The sequence below is a fragment of the Sander lucioperca genome, chromosome 6 (assembly GCF_008315115.2).
Source record: "Sander lucioperca isolate FBNREF2018 chromosome 6, SLUC_FBN_1.2, whole genome shotgun sequence".
In the NCBI taxonomy this organism is placed as follows: domain Eukaryota; kingdom Metazoa; phylum Chordata; class Actinopteri; order Perciformes; family Percidae; genus Sander; species Sander lucioperca.
In genome coordinates, this window is record NC_050178.1 from 36,081,267 (window position 1) to 36,099,348 (window position 18,082).

Consider the following 18,082-nt stretch of genomic DNA (forward strand, 5'->3'; position numbering starts at 1 on the left):
GATAGCGAGAGGGGAGGAATATCCCCTCTCATCCCCTGGGTTGAGCCAGACTACCCAGAGGAAATGCTATCAACTTTCCCCCCTTCTCACCTTCATGCCCACAATTTAAGCGTCGTCGACTCGGCCTACTGCTGAGACATTTTCATGACAGGGATCCAGTCTTAATCTAATTGATTATTCATGCTCAATGTTCAGTTTATCATTTAGGGATGAAAGGCATTAGCCTACGGCACTTATGCTTTAAAAGCCAAATAAATTCAGTTGTGTAATGTGAACAGAAAGCCAATAATTTTAAGCACTGGCATATTCTGTTGACTTTAGCCCACTTTTGGCACTGTATTAAAACACTAATGATGAATACATTTCCTCTAAATTGCTTTCCCAAATTCAAAACATGTACTTTTTTGGCTGATGTGCAGTAAGTTTGAGGGTCGTGACATTTGGCTACTCTCCATGCGAACGCGAAAACAGAGTGAAAGTGGGTAGATTGAGGCTGTAGGTGCTGGATTGGAATTGGGCCACTGTGTGGAGTCTACCAGATAACAACATTCTCAACATCAGCACATGCATGGTATTGTTGGAGGTCTGCCATTAAATTAAGTTGAACTTATTGGTGGTTCATAGTTGCAAAACCCTCAGTCAGATTGGAAAACTGCCCGGTACATGTTTCAACGCCAACACAGGCGTACTGCGCAGGCGTCAACACTTGGGCTTCAACACCATTTAGCAGACAGTTATTTGAACCCTGCTGCAAGGCAACACTGGTACCATCAGTGTAACAAAGTATAGCGGCACTTTCTACTGTAAAAAAACAGGGAGAAATTAACAACATTGGCAACCAAGATTAGCTACATGTAGCAGTGGAAATACTGTTACTGAGCATAGCAGCACAATCACCAATAAAGGCTTCTAAACCACTTCTAAACTACACAACTGAGAACAGAGAAATAATTTGCGCATAGAAATAATTACAACAATAACAACATCGGCAAACAAGATCACAGGTTTTCCTGACATTATAGCATGTAGCTATGTAGCAGTGTATGTAAAATATAAACAATGCAGTAACATTTGTTGAATGGTGTTGATTGAAGCCCAAGTGTTGACATCGGCACAGTATGCCGTGTTGACGTTGACACGTATATTGGGTGCTATCTAGCATCATCTGGTAAACATTGGAACACAAACATGTATTCCATGAGCGTTTGTTATAAAACTGAGAGACAGTAAAGTAATACAAGTATTAAAAAAAAAAAAAATGTATTTAAGAAGATGGAATACCTGTTCTTTTCTTGCTTTGGATAAAACATTGCTGCCATCTTTCAAACCACTTTACTTTGATGTCTGATCCTTAACAAAAATAGAAAGCAAATGTATTCCTCCTGTAAATCAATGTGTATTTTTACTTTCAAGTAAAGTGAAAGAAAACATCAATACTGTTGGAACCTGAAATATGTCTTGAGCTGTGAATTCCCTTGTTCATGGTTGTATTCAAAGGATTTGACCAAGTTCTCCCCTCACTATGCCCTCCAGCCTTTGATTATGAGACTTAAACAGGTTTTCATCTCAGTGGAGGCTTCTGTGACAGCAATGGGAGCCAGTCTAAGATGTCACTTTGTGGGGAGCAAACTGGTGATAAGCTTTGACAAATGATAATTACCCTAACCTTCATGCTTAGCCACTGACCTTCTCCCAGTAGGGACGCATGTTTATTACAGCAAGAACAGGCTTTTAGCAGTCTGTCACTGAACTCCCCTAAGAGACGGAACTAATCAGCATGCTTCAAATGCAGATTACACCAGTAAGGTTAGATTCAATTCCCATGATGGGCCCTTGTCTGTCCTTTAATTTCCCCATCACACCTGCCTTTAGATTGTGTAAAAAATAATTAAAAAAAAAAGATGGATTGTTACATGTGGGGATGGTCAGTGAAGTGCAATTCATTTTAGATGGTTGTCACACTGGGTATCAGACACAAGAGTCATACGTGTTCTAAATTACTGATGACTGCTATATAAGGTGCCGTGCGTGTACTGTACTGTATGAGTATGATTTCAGCTCTTTGCAGTTTAACATACAGTACACAGTATGCTGTACAACCACACACAAGAAAACAAAAAAGAGCAGCTGAGCACTTGACCTATTGTGAAGACAGCATGAAACACTTTATTTCGTTCAGATTGAATTCCAAATTTCTGATAAACATTCAGGCATTGTTGACTATGAAATACGAAAATGGAAAATCTAAAAGTAATTGTTTTGTACAGTCATATAATATTAAAGGAATAGTTGCTGAGGGTAGGTTCAGGTGATAATTCTCTGTTGGTTCATCGCTACGAGTGATCCCTTTTACGTTGTAACATTGTTTATCACATTCTCGCTATTTTGACCGCTCCTGTAAGGTGTGAATCCCAGTGGAAAACCATTTCCCCAAACTATTTGGAGCGCTGCTGTAATATTTTAAGAATGGGGCAGCACACACACTGCAAGGGCCAAATGCCACTTTGCTCTTCTGACAGAGCATCAGGAAAATAAGCTTATAGAGCAGGTGCCATTCATTACAAACAGCTGCAGGCAGAGGGATGATGGGCTTTTCTCCTGATCCTGGCAGATCTCCACCTATATAGTATTCTGAAGGCTGAGATTGTGGTGACGTGAGGTTTTTACCAAGAAGATTTTCATTTCGTGAGAATCAAATGTGGAAGGGCTGTTGTGCTAATCCTTTTTACAGACATACATCTCCGGAGAAATGTTTATCTTTCAGCTGAGTGGCAAACTACTAAGTCGTGACGAGAAACAAAGTATAAATGGAAAAGCAGATTGCTATCTGTGCAGATGCCATCATTTGGCATGTCATATGCATCACTGGATCGATAAAACAGTACTTATTTATACTTACGTAACTTACCACTTATTTGCTCTTCCAGAATAGCAGAACATTTAAATATAAATAGAAGGCAATCTCAAGGTTTTGTCCTGAAATGCACCTTGCAATCCATCTTGTATTAGTTTCTAACCAGCCAACAGTGAGTGGCAGCCAATTAAATTTCACCGACCTCTGTGGCAATAAAGATTTGCAATGAACTAACTGCTGCCTGTACCAAACTTAGTAAAGATTAGTACGGAGCAGGTTCATTTCTCACTTAGGGAATGGTCTGGCAAGGTAAAGTAATTAAGACTAACCCAACACAGATAATATTAGCTTGTATAATTGGATACATCACAGATGTAGCCACCAGTTTTCCATTACCTCTCTGAGAGGTTACTTGTTCACATTAAAACATTCTCTGTCTTTGGCCGGAGTTTCATAAGGTGCCCATTCTCCTCTGTTTTGTTCCTCTCAGCGCGACACAAAACAAGATATTTCATTCTCTGCTTATGTACAATCACAGGATGACAATGTACCCTGCAGCCTCGTGCATTCTACGGAGGAGAGAACTGAAAGGAAACACGGCAAGGATTGTGCAATACAGCACTAAACCATTTGTCTGCCTTGTTCAGTTTACTATAAAAGAGTATCACTCCAGGTCATAGCAGGGCTTTCTTTCATCCAGTCAACTTTTATTTTTTGGGACATAACTAACATGCCTGTCAATAGAAATAATCAGTATGTGAGTGCAGTCAACATCAGCAGCCTATATTATATCGTACCAGAAAATGATATAGAGGTAAAAATGTGTTTGTTTTTTATAAGATGTATGTCGTAAAGACCACAGACATCACACCACAGCTTGTAGAACATGAATTCAACTCTTTGTGTAGCAGCCTCTTAGAGGTCTAATCTAAATGCACACTCTCATCTCTAGCTGTTGAGTTGGGCTGTCACCTGTGTAGACAAGCCCGTTTTATCAGTCAGAGGCAAAAAGGCCTACATCTTCAATTTTTTTTCATATTCCAAGAAATATCAAAGGGCCTTGCAGAGAAAGATAATCAAGCTCAAAACTTCAACAATGTTGCATAAGATAGCTAGGTAAGGATTCACTCATTCTGGTTCCTCTTCTTCCTTCCCTTTCTCATTTTTAATCATTGTTACATGTAAATGTGATATATTTTTTATTTCAGCATATTTACCTACTGCCATAGAGGTTTTTAACTGAATACACATGTTACATACATACACTTACTGTACATACACTTAGAACATGCGTGAACTCCCACTGACTCTCTCATCAGCTGATGTAGACAAAGTAGAGAGTTAAAGGCATACTATAGCCGCTTTCTGACCGGAGGGATTTTTGCAGTTCCTAGAACATAAAATTCCTATGACCCTTTTTTTCTCGTGTTCCGACTGGACCAATTTGGGGATTTTTAAGTTCCTCTGGCCGCAGTTCCTGTAACTCTTTCAGCTCCTACTTCAGGGCAGGGTCTTTTCGCTGTTCCCTTTTCAGGATATGAACCTAGGTCAACGAGGGTCGGGTTTCCAGTACAGACAGACCAACAACGGGACAATTTTAACAATTTTCGCCATCTTATTCATCACTAATTTCACTTCTGACAACGTTTTAGGTGAGAAATGAACTGTTTAGATTTCGAATATAGGCAGTCTTGCGTAAATTGATGCCAAATTGACAATTTGCTTCAAAGTTTTCGGAGTTGAGAAGCTCCATGAAATGAAGCGACAGCCAGCAGGCGCCTGCCCCGGCCACTAGCTCGTCGCTCGGCCATGACTGGCTCAGAGACCCTGCTGTAAGCTGGAGGTCTCTCAGACCGGTCTCATAAATAAAAGGCTTTTATTTCGCCGTTGACAGTTTGTTTGTTTAAATATCACAACACATGTCCATCATAAGATTAACGGGAACCTGTGGTTAACTGTCTTTTCGGAGTTAAACTCCACAAGCGTGTTCTGCGGCTGGCCGGCCGTCACACAAACACACACACAGTCACACACACACACACACACACACACACACAGTCACACACACGTCCACAGCGCAGCAGGCAGAGACGGGGGAGCGAGAGCTCTCTCTCCTCCGTCTATGACTTTAAACAAGTCTCCCGAAGAGAAATGTATCTATACATTTCTCTTCGGGAGACTTGTTTAAATTATGACAAATATGCTATATACATTAGATTTAGTATTTAGTTCATACTTTTTTTGGTGTATTTGTTTTCTAATTTTAACGCTATAAAAGACCGTTGCCATGCTTGCATCACTCCCTTACCCCTCCTACCAGTCCCTATGGCCACTTTGCCAGTGCGAATGCAATTGGAAAAAACGGTTTTGGGGGAGAGTAGTTAGTAGATCTGTTTAGAAGTGGACTTTTCCTATAACTACGTTCCTGTAACTACTTGGTCAGAAAGCGGCTTATGTAACTTTTCCCTCTTCTGTCCCCCTACAGGTTGTCTCATTGGAACTACAGCCGCACGAGCTGTAGTTCCAATGAGACAACCTGTAGGGGGACCGAAGAGGGAAAAGTTACATAGTATGCCTTTAACCCCCGTAAGGCAGCAGGCCCAGATAAATTCCACTAGGTGGGCCCTCAAGAGATGAGCTACAGAATTGGCTGATGTTTTCACCTCCATCTTTAACCTGTCTCTTGCAGAGGCCACAGTCCCAACCTGCTGTAAAACCACCACCATCATCGCAGTCCCCAAAAGGAACCCAGGCTCTTGTCAGAATGACTACAGGCCAGTTCCACTCCAATCATAATGAAGTGCTTTGAGAGAGTGGTTCTGGGCCACATCCAGCATAATACACCTGAGTCACTGGACCCCTACAGTACGCACACTGCCCCGACAGATCCAATCAGGACGCTATCTCTGCAGCTCTGCACAAAGCACTCTCCAACCTGGAAAACAAAGACGCTTACATCAGAATGTTCTTCATCGATTACAGCTCATCCTTTAATACAGTCCTCCCCCACAAACCCTACAATCTTTGCCTGAATCCCACACTCTGTGACTTGCTGTTAGACTTCCTTACTGAGAGACCGCAATCTGTCAGGATTGGAAATCTAACCTCTAACAATGTGGTGACGAACGCTGGAACTCCACAAGGATATGTCCTTAGCCCTATGCTCTATGCACTATTCACCTATGACTGCGTTGCCTCACACAAGGACAACACTACCCTGAAATTTGCTGACAACACCACAGTCATTGGTCAGATCACTGGGGGTGATGAAACAGCATGCAGGAGAGAGGTGGTCAGTCTGATGACATGGTGTGACAACAACAACCTCTCTCTCAACACAGATTACCAGACCAAGGAGATAATAATGGACATGAGAAAGGAGACAAGACGTAATTAACTGCTAATGATTTGGAATCTGAGGTGGAGAGGGTTAGCAGCTTTAATTTCCTGGGCATCCACATCAGTAATGCCCTCACCTAGGCATGTAACATCACCCAGTTGGTCCAGAAAGCACAACAGCGTAAAGTAATTAAGACTAACCCAACACAGATAATATTAGCTTGTATAATTGGATACATCACATATGTAGCCACCTGACATTTCCATTACCTCTCTGAGAGGTTACTTGTTCACATTAAAACATTCTCTGTCTTTGGCCGGAGTTTCATAAGGTGCCCATTCTCCTCTGTTTTGTACCTCTCAGCGCGACACAAAACAAGATATTTCATTCTCTGCTTATGTACAATCACAGGATGACAATGTACCCTGCAGCCTCGTGCATTCTACGGAGGAGAGAACTGAAAGGAAACACGGCAAGGATTGTGCAATACAGCACTAAACCATTTGTCTGCTTTGTTCAGTTTACAATAAAAGAGTATCACTCCAGGTCATAGCAGGGCTTTCTTTCATCCAGTCAACTTTTATTTTTTGGGACATAACTAACATGCCTGTCAATAGAAATAATCAGTATGTGAGTGCAGTCAACATCAGCAGCCTATATTATATCGTACCAGAAAATAATATAGAGGTAAAAATGTGTTTGTTTTTTATAAGATGTATGTCGTAAAGACCACAGACATCACACCACATCTTGTAGAACATGAATTCAACTCTTTGTGTAGCAGCCTCTGAGAGGTCTAATCAAAACGCCCACTCTCATCTCTAGCTGGGATGAGACGAGCCAAAGGCTGTACTTTCTAAGGAGACAAAAATTCAGCATGTCACCCAGGATTCTCAGCAGCTTCTCCAGTTGCATCATAGAGAGCATCTTGTCCAGCTACATCACTGTGTGGTATGGGAACAGCACCACTAAGAACCAGAGAGTGATAAGGACTGCTCTGAAGATTACAAGGAGTCCACAAAAGAGCCTGCAGCATCATCAAAGACTCCAACCACCCCGACACAGGTTTTTCACATGTGTGCCCTCTAGCAGGATATACATACATATTAAATGCAGGACCTCCAGGACGAGGTACATCTTTCATCCTCAGGCCATCAGATTAATCAATCCACCCCACACACACACACACACACACACACACACACACACACACACACACACACACACACACACACTAACTGACTGGACTGCTAACTTTTGGTGGACAAGTTCTGCAAACTACATAACTTGTGAATTTGCAGTTAATTTACAGCTTGGGCTGAATACATCAGAGCTGTTAAAGAAAAATTAATTACATTTTCTTTTTTTTAAACTTTTACAGTCGGATACGATTTTTTTCATATAGTAAAAGTTAGGTAATTGAAACCCCAACAGACTTTTTATGAGTTGAGAGCTGACATTTTCTCTCCAAAGGGCAGCTTCTTTCCACAGTCTATGCATAACAACAAAATGTCTCCCTCCCGTTTGCTCAAGTGAGATCATTTTCATAATAAGCCCAGGAGGATGACTACACTTTCAGATTTGTGTTGATGCACTCAAGGAATACTTTGTATCAAATAGGATATCTTATGTTAGAATAGAACTTTTTTTTTTCTCGAGTAAACACGTGGCAACTTGTATTTTCCTGAAAAGATGGAGGATGATTTAAAAATCCAAGGTTATTTTGAAGGACTCAAGTGCTCTTTGCTGCTGCTTCATCGACCATGTTTACTACCAGCTTCCATGAATCTAGCAGACTTTGATAAATATTTAGCCTCAGGCATTTTGTGAAAAAAATCACTGTGAAATAGAACTGAGTCGACCTAGATGATTAACAGCACCTTAATGCACTTGTGTTTGGCTGTTTGTCTTCTCTGCATCCATGCAGGCTATATTCACTCCATAACATAGTTGTGGAAAAAAGCCAACTCAATATTTCAGTTTATCACATCTATTAAGGCAGAAACGCCCTTGACCAAAATCACTCGTAAGACAAGAGGGAGGTGCCACTTAAAAACATAAACATGCTGTAAATGAATCTACGGAGGCGATCATAATGAGAGTTACCTAACAAGAATTATGATTTTGTATGTTTGTATTTGTTTAGATATGTGGGCAAAACTGAAACCACAACACTTTTTTCTATTCTAGTATATATCTATTCAGTTGTAATATTATAGGGAGGTATATTACAAAGTCACCATTTGTATACACAGCAGTCCGGTTCTGGACTCAAGGCGTTTTTCTATTGTCTTGCGCTTGTCTTGGACTCGTAGGTATTTGCACTCGGACTTGTCTCAGACTTGGCCATTGGTCTCAGCAAATATTCTAGTTGGTGTCGACCAAGTCCAGCAATAAATGTTTTTTTGTTGTAAAGTAACTTCCTCCTTCAAAACAAAACCATTTATGAAGTGTGCTTGTTCAGAAAACGGGTATTAGTTCAATTCAAAATCCATCTATTACAGGCACTGACATTGCTTCTTACTTCAAGGAAACATATGAATGAAGAAATGCATAACTTAAAAAACATCGTCTTATACTAAGCTTTCACATTCAAACATTTACTATGCCATATTTGCTACAAGCATTGTAACACATTGTTATTTTACATTAAAATGATAATCATTACTGATTGCAGAAATTCTTAATGAGAATAAGATGTGCATTGACTTATTCAATGGAGCACCAGTTTTGTGTAACTTTTTTGTATAATATGATATATATCATATACTGTACCATGTCTGAAGCTTTGATGTAGCTCGTTTGTGGATGTTTTGACTGCAGGAATCCAGGTGGAGCTACCTGTTTTCCTTCCTGGCGTTGCCGGCAATACTGCAGCTGTGTGTGCTGCCCTTCCTCCCTGAGAGTCCTCGCTACCTGCTGATAGAGAGGAGGGATGAGGCTGGAGCTGAAAGAGGTATTGTATGCAGTACAGAAACACATTAGTCATCCCTCTCACTCAAGTACATCTGCAGAATGCTACCGCACTAGGCTTTCATGTTTCAAATACATTGCAATGCTTGTTATGTTTTAAGACATTTCTGGTCTGTACCAATCACATCCACACACACTTCTGGAGCTTGAAAAATCATTCTACAAGCGTAAGAGTGTCACTGTACCATTGCACAAATTACCATAGTATATCTGTAAGGGATTGATAGAGCTGTTAACCACAGACTCATTGATTACTTTTCCCATTGCTGAGATTTGTGGCTTTTACAGTATTTCACAATTGCTTTAGCTTAGTATTTACAACACAGCTTCAATGTGCAAAACTCTTAAAAAATAGGTTCACAATTGTACAAGTCTGTCTAAATAACAATCGCCAGGTTCCCATATGGACATTGCAATCATTGTTCCTGTTCATATTGGACATTGCTTTAAAGCAGTTTCTTTGCTTCATGTCCTCGTCCTATAAAATCATTATATCATCACTAAAAGTCAAACATTAGTTAATATTTCTGTAATATCCATCATTTAGAAGTGCTATGAAATCACCTGCCACTCTCATTAAGCACATGCAAGATCTTTCATTCAGCAAAGCAGATTGGATCTGCTTATCTTCAACAATACCTTACCCATGTTTCATATGCCATCACCACAATCTTTCCCAAACCAAATTATTTTAGTGTAACCATACCTTAACCATACTTTAGCGTCCATGAGCAGATACTGAAGGGCCAACCAGCTGTACTGGGTTTCTCTGAGCACAAATCACAACCACTTAAAAGTGTGTCAGTCTGATCAGTTTGAACAAATTTAGTCTGAACACAAACTGAGACACATGAGAGAGACATCTATTTATAAATAATTAAAGAAGTCCAAGGCCTTTTCAAGAAGGTCTTTTATATAAAACCTTAAAAACACTGTATTTTACAGAACTTAAAGATTTATAATAACTGAAGTCTCTCTGTCACAGACACTTTAAAACTCCCATACAGGACCACAGAGAGAGAGGGTGAAGCATATTTCCAAATGCAGGTATTTAAAGTATGTTTCGTCGTGTCTAATCTGTGACCAACGACACTTTAACATGTGTACGATGCTTCCTGTCCAACCCGTTCTCACTCCCAACTCGTAAAATACTGACGCTTGTGTTATGGCTCATTATAGTTCTTACAGTCTCCTTAAAGACAAAGAAGTCTGAAAACTCAAGAATGTGTCAATCAAAATAATGCAATGTCCATGTAGCTTATGTGAAATGATTTAGGTACGTACTCTCCACCAATCATCATCTCGTCCAACCAATAGTTTTAGAATTCAAAGACTTTATGGGCGTAACTCTATCTGATCTAGTTGAACATTAAAATGACACAAGAAGGAACAGCATGGCGCAGAGGCATAGCTCAAACAGCATGTGTTAATGAATCTTGTAAAAAAAAGTGACATCAGATATGATTTTGGTGGATGTTTGAACTCTTTGATGTCTATGTCCATACATTATAAATGGCTACTCTGAAGTTTGGTTTGAACGTCATCGTAATGCAAAGCTGACTTGCTTCACACAGTATCTTTGCTTAATGTCCTCGTGTGCTACAGATGTTTTCAGTTTGTGTGCTACTGTACTGTATGTGAGATTTAAAAGTCTGAGGTCAGTAAAAGTTACACATTAATTCATGTTTCTGTAATATTCCATTATTTAGAAAAAAATATAAAATAATCTCCCACTCCTATTCAGCACAATAAATATATTTTATTCAGCAAAGCAGATGGTAATCTGCTTATCTTCCTTAACCATATTTCATGTGCCATCTCCACAATTGTTCCTAAACCAAATTATTTTAGTAGCTAAAGTGTAAACATACTGTAGCTTCCATAAGCAGATATTGAAGGACCAGAAAAACTAAACAGGTTTGACAGAACATGAGAAGGAACAGCATGGGGCAGAGGTGTAGTAGCTTAAACTGCATGTGTTAATGATGCATGTAGAAAAATGTGACGTCAGATATGAGATCTGTTTTGTCTCTGGGTTGGCTTGAACTCTTTGATGTCTATGTCCATACATTATAAATGGCTGCTCTGAAGTTTGGTTTGAACTAGGGCTGTCAAATGATTCATTTTTTTAATTGCGATTAATCGTTGAATTTCTATAGTTAATCGCGATTAATCACATGTTTTATCACATGATTAAAATTCTATTATTTTGCATTTCAGAACAGTTTTTAAGTACATATTAACAATGGAAAGCAATTCTTACCAGTGTATATTGATTGGGAATCAAATGAATGTAAGGAAAGTTGCTTTATAAACTTGACTTTAAGGTTTGTATTTGTTTATTATTTATTTACTGTAAACAAAAGAAAATTGTGTGAATCTGTCATTATTGCACAATTCCTCCAAGTAGCCTACCTAACTGAAAAACTAAAAATCCCTATCCTTACCAGAGTCAATATAGTGCAGTAGTATAGTGAAGTGTAGTAACTTCTAAATAATTTTGATTACTCACTGAAAGCCAGTAATCACCGGTAATATAATAATAATAAAAATATAATAATAATAATAATATAAGATGGGTCAGAACATGCCAACCGTAGTACGTCTTTAAGACCCAAGTCTTCTACGATGCTGACAGGTCTGCAGTTAGTTGCCACCCATTTCGCAAGAGCTGTAGTAATTTTTTGGGATTTGGTTTCATCAACAGGTTGGCGAGTAGCACTCTCCAAAATAGTGCTTTGCATGAGCCCACTATATCAACCTGAGTCACGTTAATTAGCTCGTAGGTGGTAGTTCAAGCTTGACCTGCTTCGTGATATTTTAATTCAGCTTTACACAATGTACATGTGGCTTTCGACTTGTCTACTGAGCTGTCCAGGAGTTTTGGAAAATAAAAAGCGCCATTCAGAATTGTGTTGCTGCTGTCTTTCTCCATCATGCCTGCAGCCTGCAGCAGCAGGATGTTATGAGGAAGTATGGCAGCTTGATGATAAGTAAAGGTGCAGCAAAGGGTGAAAATAGTAGCCTGTTAGGCACGACGCGAAGCCGAGTGAAGTGTAAAATAAATTAATAAATGGTGGCATGCGATTAATGCGATTAAAAAAAAAATGAACGCGTTATGCTCTGCCCTTAATGCTGACAGCCCTATGTAAAACATAAAATTACAGGCTCAGTCCTCAGCCTCAGATATAGCCACCTCATATATTTATATTACATTATAAATGTAAGACAACAGTAAAAAGAAATGCTATTTCATTTCTTTTGATAATGATATTGCATTTGTCAAAATGTTGCAATGCATTTAGTGCTACAGAAGTTTAAATTACAGTTTAGTGTTATATGCTTTGCAGCATTACAGTATAACAGACATGAGTCAAAATAACTCCTAACACCTGTGTAACTTACTCTAAACCACACAGGTGTTAGGAGTCATTTTGACTCATCTCTATGTTAAAGCTTTAGTGCGTAACTTTTTGATATTAATGAACGTCCGTTACAATCAAGCCATTGCCAAATGAGTTGCTACAAAGCTAAATAAGACAATCAGCTCCACACAACTCTCTCTCTACTTCTCAGTATGGCTATGTTCAGAAGACTGTGTTGTCCGGCAACTTTCGCGAGCAGAAACTCGAGTAAAGATAATAACTCTTCTGAAGAGTCCATGTTTTTTTAATCATCCATGTCCTCCTTGGATACTAGCAACTGCGTGGAGGGGGGGGGGGGCTGTGCGTGATCATGGAAGGCTTGTATCATGTAGACGCGCCAACAGTTTTGTTGTCATTACTTAGAAATCCTCATGGAGGTGACAGAAACTATGAACTATAGCTTTAAGATTTAAAGAAGAATTCCGGTCGATCGGAATTCTCCTTTAACTGAGTTACGGTTTATTTTTGACTCAAATTCACTTCACACAGTATCTTTGCTTAATGTCCTCGTGTGCTACAGATGTTTTCAGTTTGTGTGCTACTGTACTGTATGTGAGATTTAAAAGTCAGGTCAGTAAAAGTAAAAGTAAAACACATTAATTCATGTTTCTTTAATATTCCATTATTTAGAAAAAATATAAAATAACCTCCCACTCCCATTCAGCACAACAAATAGCTTTTATTCAGCAAAGCAGATGGGAATCTGCTTATCTTCCTTAACCATCTCCATGCCATCTCCACAATCTTTCCTAAACCAAATTATTTTAGTAGCTAAAGTGTAAACATACTGTAGCTTCCATAAGCAGATATTGAAGGACCAGAAAAACTAAACAGGGAAGGTTTGACAGACCATGAGAAGGAACAGCATGGGGCAGAGGCGTAGTAGCTTAAACTGCTACTATGTGTATTCATTATAGATGGGCAGTCTCTAAAGATTTGGTCGATTGTGTTCTTTGTAATGTCGACCATCCTGTTTGTTATTTTATAAAATACATAAAACCCATGAGAAAACTATGAATGCATTTGAACAATTCATTTTATTCTGCTGTATTAATACTTTTAAAATATAAATCAAATGGTTGGGGTTACCTGACTTCTTATGTATGTACTGTAACTTTCTTGCAATACAAAAAAAAATGCTACAAAAGCATCCAAAATACAGTCATACATATGAAATAGACTTGCTTGGTAATAATAAAACAACATTAAAAAAGGGGGAAACATTTAATGATTGATTTTATGACATTTGAACATAATTGATGAAATTGTCACCACTGCTGTACCCTACTATACAGCATGTGAGACATTATGCCTTTCTCATTCATTGGAATATAATAAGGTATTAATAACATCTCATAGAAACATAATAAGATGTTAAGAACAATACATGATGATTACACCACATGTGTCCCCTTTAGAGGAAATGTTGGCACAGCACACACCAAATTAAATTAATGACAAAAATCACTTTAATGCACATTATTCAACATTTCAGTTTCCACCTCAGTGTAAATGTACCAGAGTTAGGTAATGAGCTATTTTTCATCTGTTGTCCTTTCGCGGGTTATTACCATTGGCCTAATGGTAAATACTACAGTACAACACTTTACAATACAATACAATACAATACAAAATAATAAAATACATAAATGCATTACAAAAGTAGCAGATATATGCAATGAAATAAAGGCAGTGCCAGGTTTTAGGTAGTATGATAACTCATAATTGCAAGTTTGGTTTGCTTTAAGCCATCTCTTAAATGTATGTTTAGAGGTTAGGGAATTAATAGGGAGATTATTCCAGTAGTGGGTGGCTCTGACTGAGAAGACTTCTACATCGGTATTGTACAACACAGACCTCTCTGGTAGTTGCCCTTGTTGCCTGAGGCAAGCACCTGCAAAATGTTTAAAACTATTACAATTAAATCAATTGTTCTTTTGTGGCAGGGGCGATAGCTATTTCAGTCAAGTGTTTTGCTTGTGACCAGCTTGAAAGAAAGTATGTTATGTGGGAGAAGATCCTACCATGCATAGGAGGTTGGCTACCTCTGTTGTAGAAATTAGCCATGTTGAAATTGATGGTACTGCTGGGGGTGCTTCAGGTACCAGCAAGACATAAAAATAGGATCCACAAAGTCGGGTTTGAGTAACAGATCTATGAGTTTAAAGGCTTATCAGACGCCACAACAAGTTCATAATACTGTGAGGCTTGATTTTATAACTGGAAGTCTTCAGCCACATTGTTTTTGCTTATTAATGCTAAAAGTGTTTGGAATTCAAGGATGGTGCTTGTACTTCTCTTGATGTAGGACTTTTATTTTTAGCTCACTCTTGTTTTGCCATCTGTCTTTGTTTATAGCTGCTCTCACAAAATAAATAATTTCAACCTTGAGTCTGTTCAACCACCCTTTAGCATCTCTATGGAACACACCGGGCAGAGCAGCTGCTCGACGGCGGCGCTGTAAAATGTCTTAGGCTGGCCACACACTGGCTGCGTCGCGTGAGTGTGTCAGCTGCGTGGCGTGTCCGTTTTTATTTCGGCTCCCATGTTAACAGGTTAGAGCTTGCACACTGCCTGCGTGACACGCATGTCTCAGGCACGGCTCGAGCCGTGCCGAAAACGCGTGCATGCTAGAAATAGGACCGACGCCTATTTTTCACGCGACACGCAAGTGTGTTGGAAGCGTTTCCAGGCAAAATAGAATAGGAAAAGATTTTTATATGTCATTTTGACACAAATACATATTTATAAATGACATGTTGATGTTTGAAAGTCTGTAGGTTTTGACATAAATGCAAATATAAATGTAATTTAAAAAAATAAATAAAATTATTGATTTTTAAATATTTGCACCTGTCAATAGGGCTTGGGCGCCGCGTTGCATTCTGGGACGTGGTGAAGAAAAAAAATAAATAAAAAAAGATGTTAAAATCCAGAAAAGGATGTGGAATTTACCGGGATACTTTAAATAGGGAAGCCAGGGACCGGTATGTGGACAAAATTGGCTGCGCTCCTGCTAGTTTAGTAACCGTTAGTGTTAACAACCATTCACACATGTAATACTTTTAACTATGTGTTTCAAAAGTGTAGTTAGTAGCTGTCAACCCTCCTGTTTTTTCCGGGTTTCTCACGTGTTTGAGCTCTTTTCCCGCTGTCTTCCCATTTTAGTATTTTCCTGTAAAATATCCCGTATTTGAATACTCTCATAACATTAATGTTAGCCCTTCCATCGGACCTGTCAGTCTCTGTACTGTTGTCCTGTTGCTACCCCTTGCCCTTCCAGCGAAACAGATGTTTTCAAAGCATCGTTTTGCTTACTTGAAAGCAACCTTAGCGTGATGTTGGCCTTTTTAACAGCGTGGTTGTTGTGAGAGCACGATTTCACGCCAATTTGTAAGCAAAGTCACATTAGATCTAGCTTCACACAACTCGCTTAGTTAATGCAGCAGTTTTGTAGTACAAATTTTTGCTGTCAGCAGAGGGATAGCAACAGAAAGATGAATGTTGAATGTTGAAATTTTCCCGTATTTTGGGTGAGAAACCCGGGAAATTTCCCTTATTTTCAATGTTCAATCTTCACTTAAGACACACGACTGAGAGGGACGTTACGTCTATAAACAGTGCGCAGTAGTCCGAGTAGCGGTAAAGGAGGCAATCAACATGGCGGCCACACCAAGTAGTGACGTCACGACGCCCAAGCCCTATACAGAACGAAATATTCTGTAGCCTATTTTGCCGTCAATACTGCCGACGTTGTCTTTGCTGTAATCAAATCAGTATATATTTTAGGGCTGTCAAAATAACGCGTTAATTTCGATTAATTAATCTGAGAAAAAATAACGCGTTAAAAAAAACAGATTAATCCATTCCATATTGACGTTTGCATACAGACGAAAATCTGGTGCCACTGATATGTCTGCGCTTCTCTCTGATGCTCTGAAACAGACATTACAGCAAACACAAACACCGCTGCATGTGACGCTAGTTAACACTATACTCAACAGCAGCTAACATTAGCCTACCTCTAGCTAGTAGCTGGATTAAACACGGTTAAAATGCTGACAGCTAACGCTAAACGGTGTAAAGTTTGACTGTGTTTTGCTGTAGAGGATTCAACACCCGTATGTAACAATCTGCAGCTGCCGTTGGAAAAACAACACAGACGGTGCGTTCAATGAAACTGGTAAACTACAGCCTCTTGGTGCATTTGAAGTTATTGTAAATGTCCTTTTCCTATCTGGTTGTTGTTTTTGTCGTTCAACAGCAATTTACTAGTAAAATAAGTTATTGTTATTGTTATACATTATTATTAAATCATTTAATTTTGACCATATGGCCTTAGCAATAAACAAGCCTTTCTTTAATGTTGCCAACTGTTGTTTAGTACCCTTTTTTTTCTTTTCTTTTTTTACTTTCTTAAAAAGTATCGGTTCAGGCACCGTTAATTATGTATGCGATTAATTTCGATTAATTAATCACAGAGTATGTAATTAATTAGATACAAATTTTTAATTGATTGACAGCCCTAATATATTTATGTAACATAAAGTATACTGCTCGAGTGCAGTAAATCAATGGGAAACATACATGGGTAGAGACAAGGCTAGTAGCAGCAGCGTCGCATCAGACACGTTTCTGGTGTGAAAAGACATTGAAAAATCCACACAGCTGACACGCAACAGAAACGCCACGCTCACGCGACGCAGCCGGTGTGTGGCCGGCCTTAGTATTAAGAGCGACAACGGTAGCGAGCAGTATGAAAGACTGAAAATCCGCACAAAGAGGTTGGTTGGGGTGGTGGATGGGTCAAACAACACAGGACTTTTATCCAAGAGACCGGGGTTCGTGTCCCCGTTCTTGTCTCGGGTGACACTGAAATGTATGTGAAATGTAAACCCACCCACAATCTTTTCCTAACCCTAACTGTCCCGTTCTTGTGCCGAATGTCCCGTCCCGACCCAGAGTATCGAAAAGTGATGCCAAGAGTCTCGACCAAATACCTTGTTTAAATGACATGCGGCACAAGAACGGGACGGTTAGGTTTAGAAAAGGATCATGGGTCTTTAATACTGTCGGTACACGATCCGTTCTGCCTGCACGATCCGTTCTGCACATGCGCAAAATGTTCGCGCATGCGCGGTTGTACAAGGATTTACGACACTGCACGATCTGTTCCACGCTTCCGGTCGACAGCCAAGCTAACGTTAGTTTAGCTAACAGCTAATTCGGCTAACTGCTAGCTGAGACAGCATGTAATAACTTTAAAAGACCCTCAAAATAAAACTTGAAAATAAACGTTGACATATATAACAGCTGTTACGTCAGTTCTACTTTACTTGTGCTCATTTAAAATACAATCACTCAATACTTGTCTTTATTGTTATTACTGTGAAGTCTTAATTTAGCTGTAGCCTGCTTTTCCCATTACGTTTGAGTTAACGTTATTTTAGACTGAATCTAGCTGTCAGCTAGCGGTTAGCCGAATTAGCT

General features: G+C 39.3%; 1 protein-coding gene across 11 annotated transcripts in view; it reads left to right on the top strand.

Annotated features, from left to right (window-relative positions):
• The window catches only part of slc2a9l2 (solute carrier family 2 member 9, like 2), a 99,244-nt gene that overhangs the window by 20,777 nt on the left and 60,385 nt on the right, over window positions 1–18,082 (top strand). For all 11 annotated transcript variants that reach the window (XR_004897633.1, XM_031277660.2, XM_036002269.1 and 8 more), the window contains one exon: window positions 9,018–9,150. Coding sequence is in view for 10 of the 11 variants with exons in the window: in XM_031277660.2 (XP_031133520.1) it covers window positions 9,018–9,150 (133 nt within the window). In the remaining variant the exon portion in view is untranslated. The remainder of the gene's footprint in view (window positions 1–9,017; window positions 9,151–18,082) is intronic.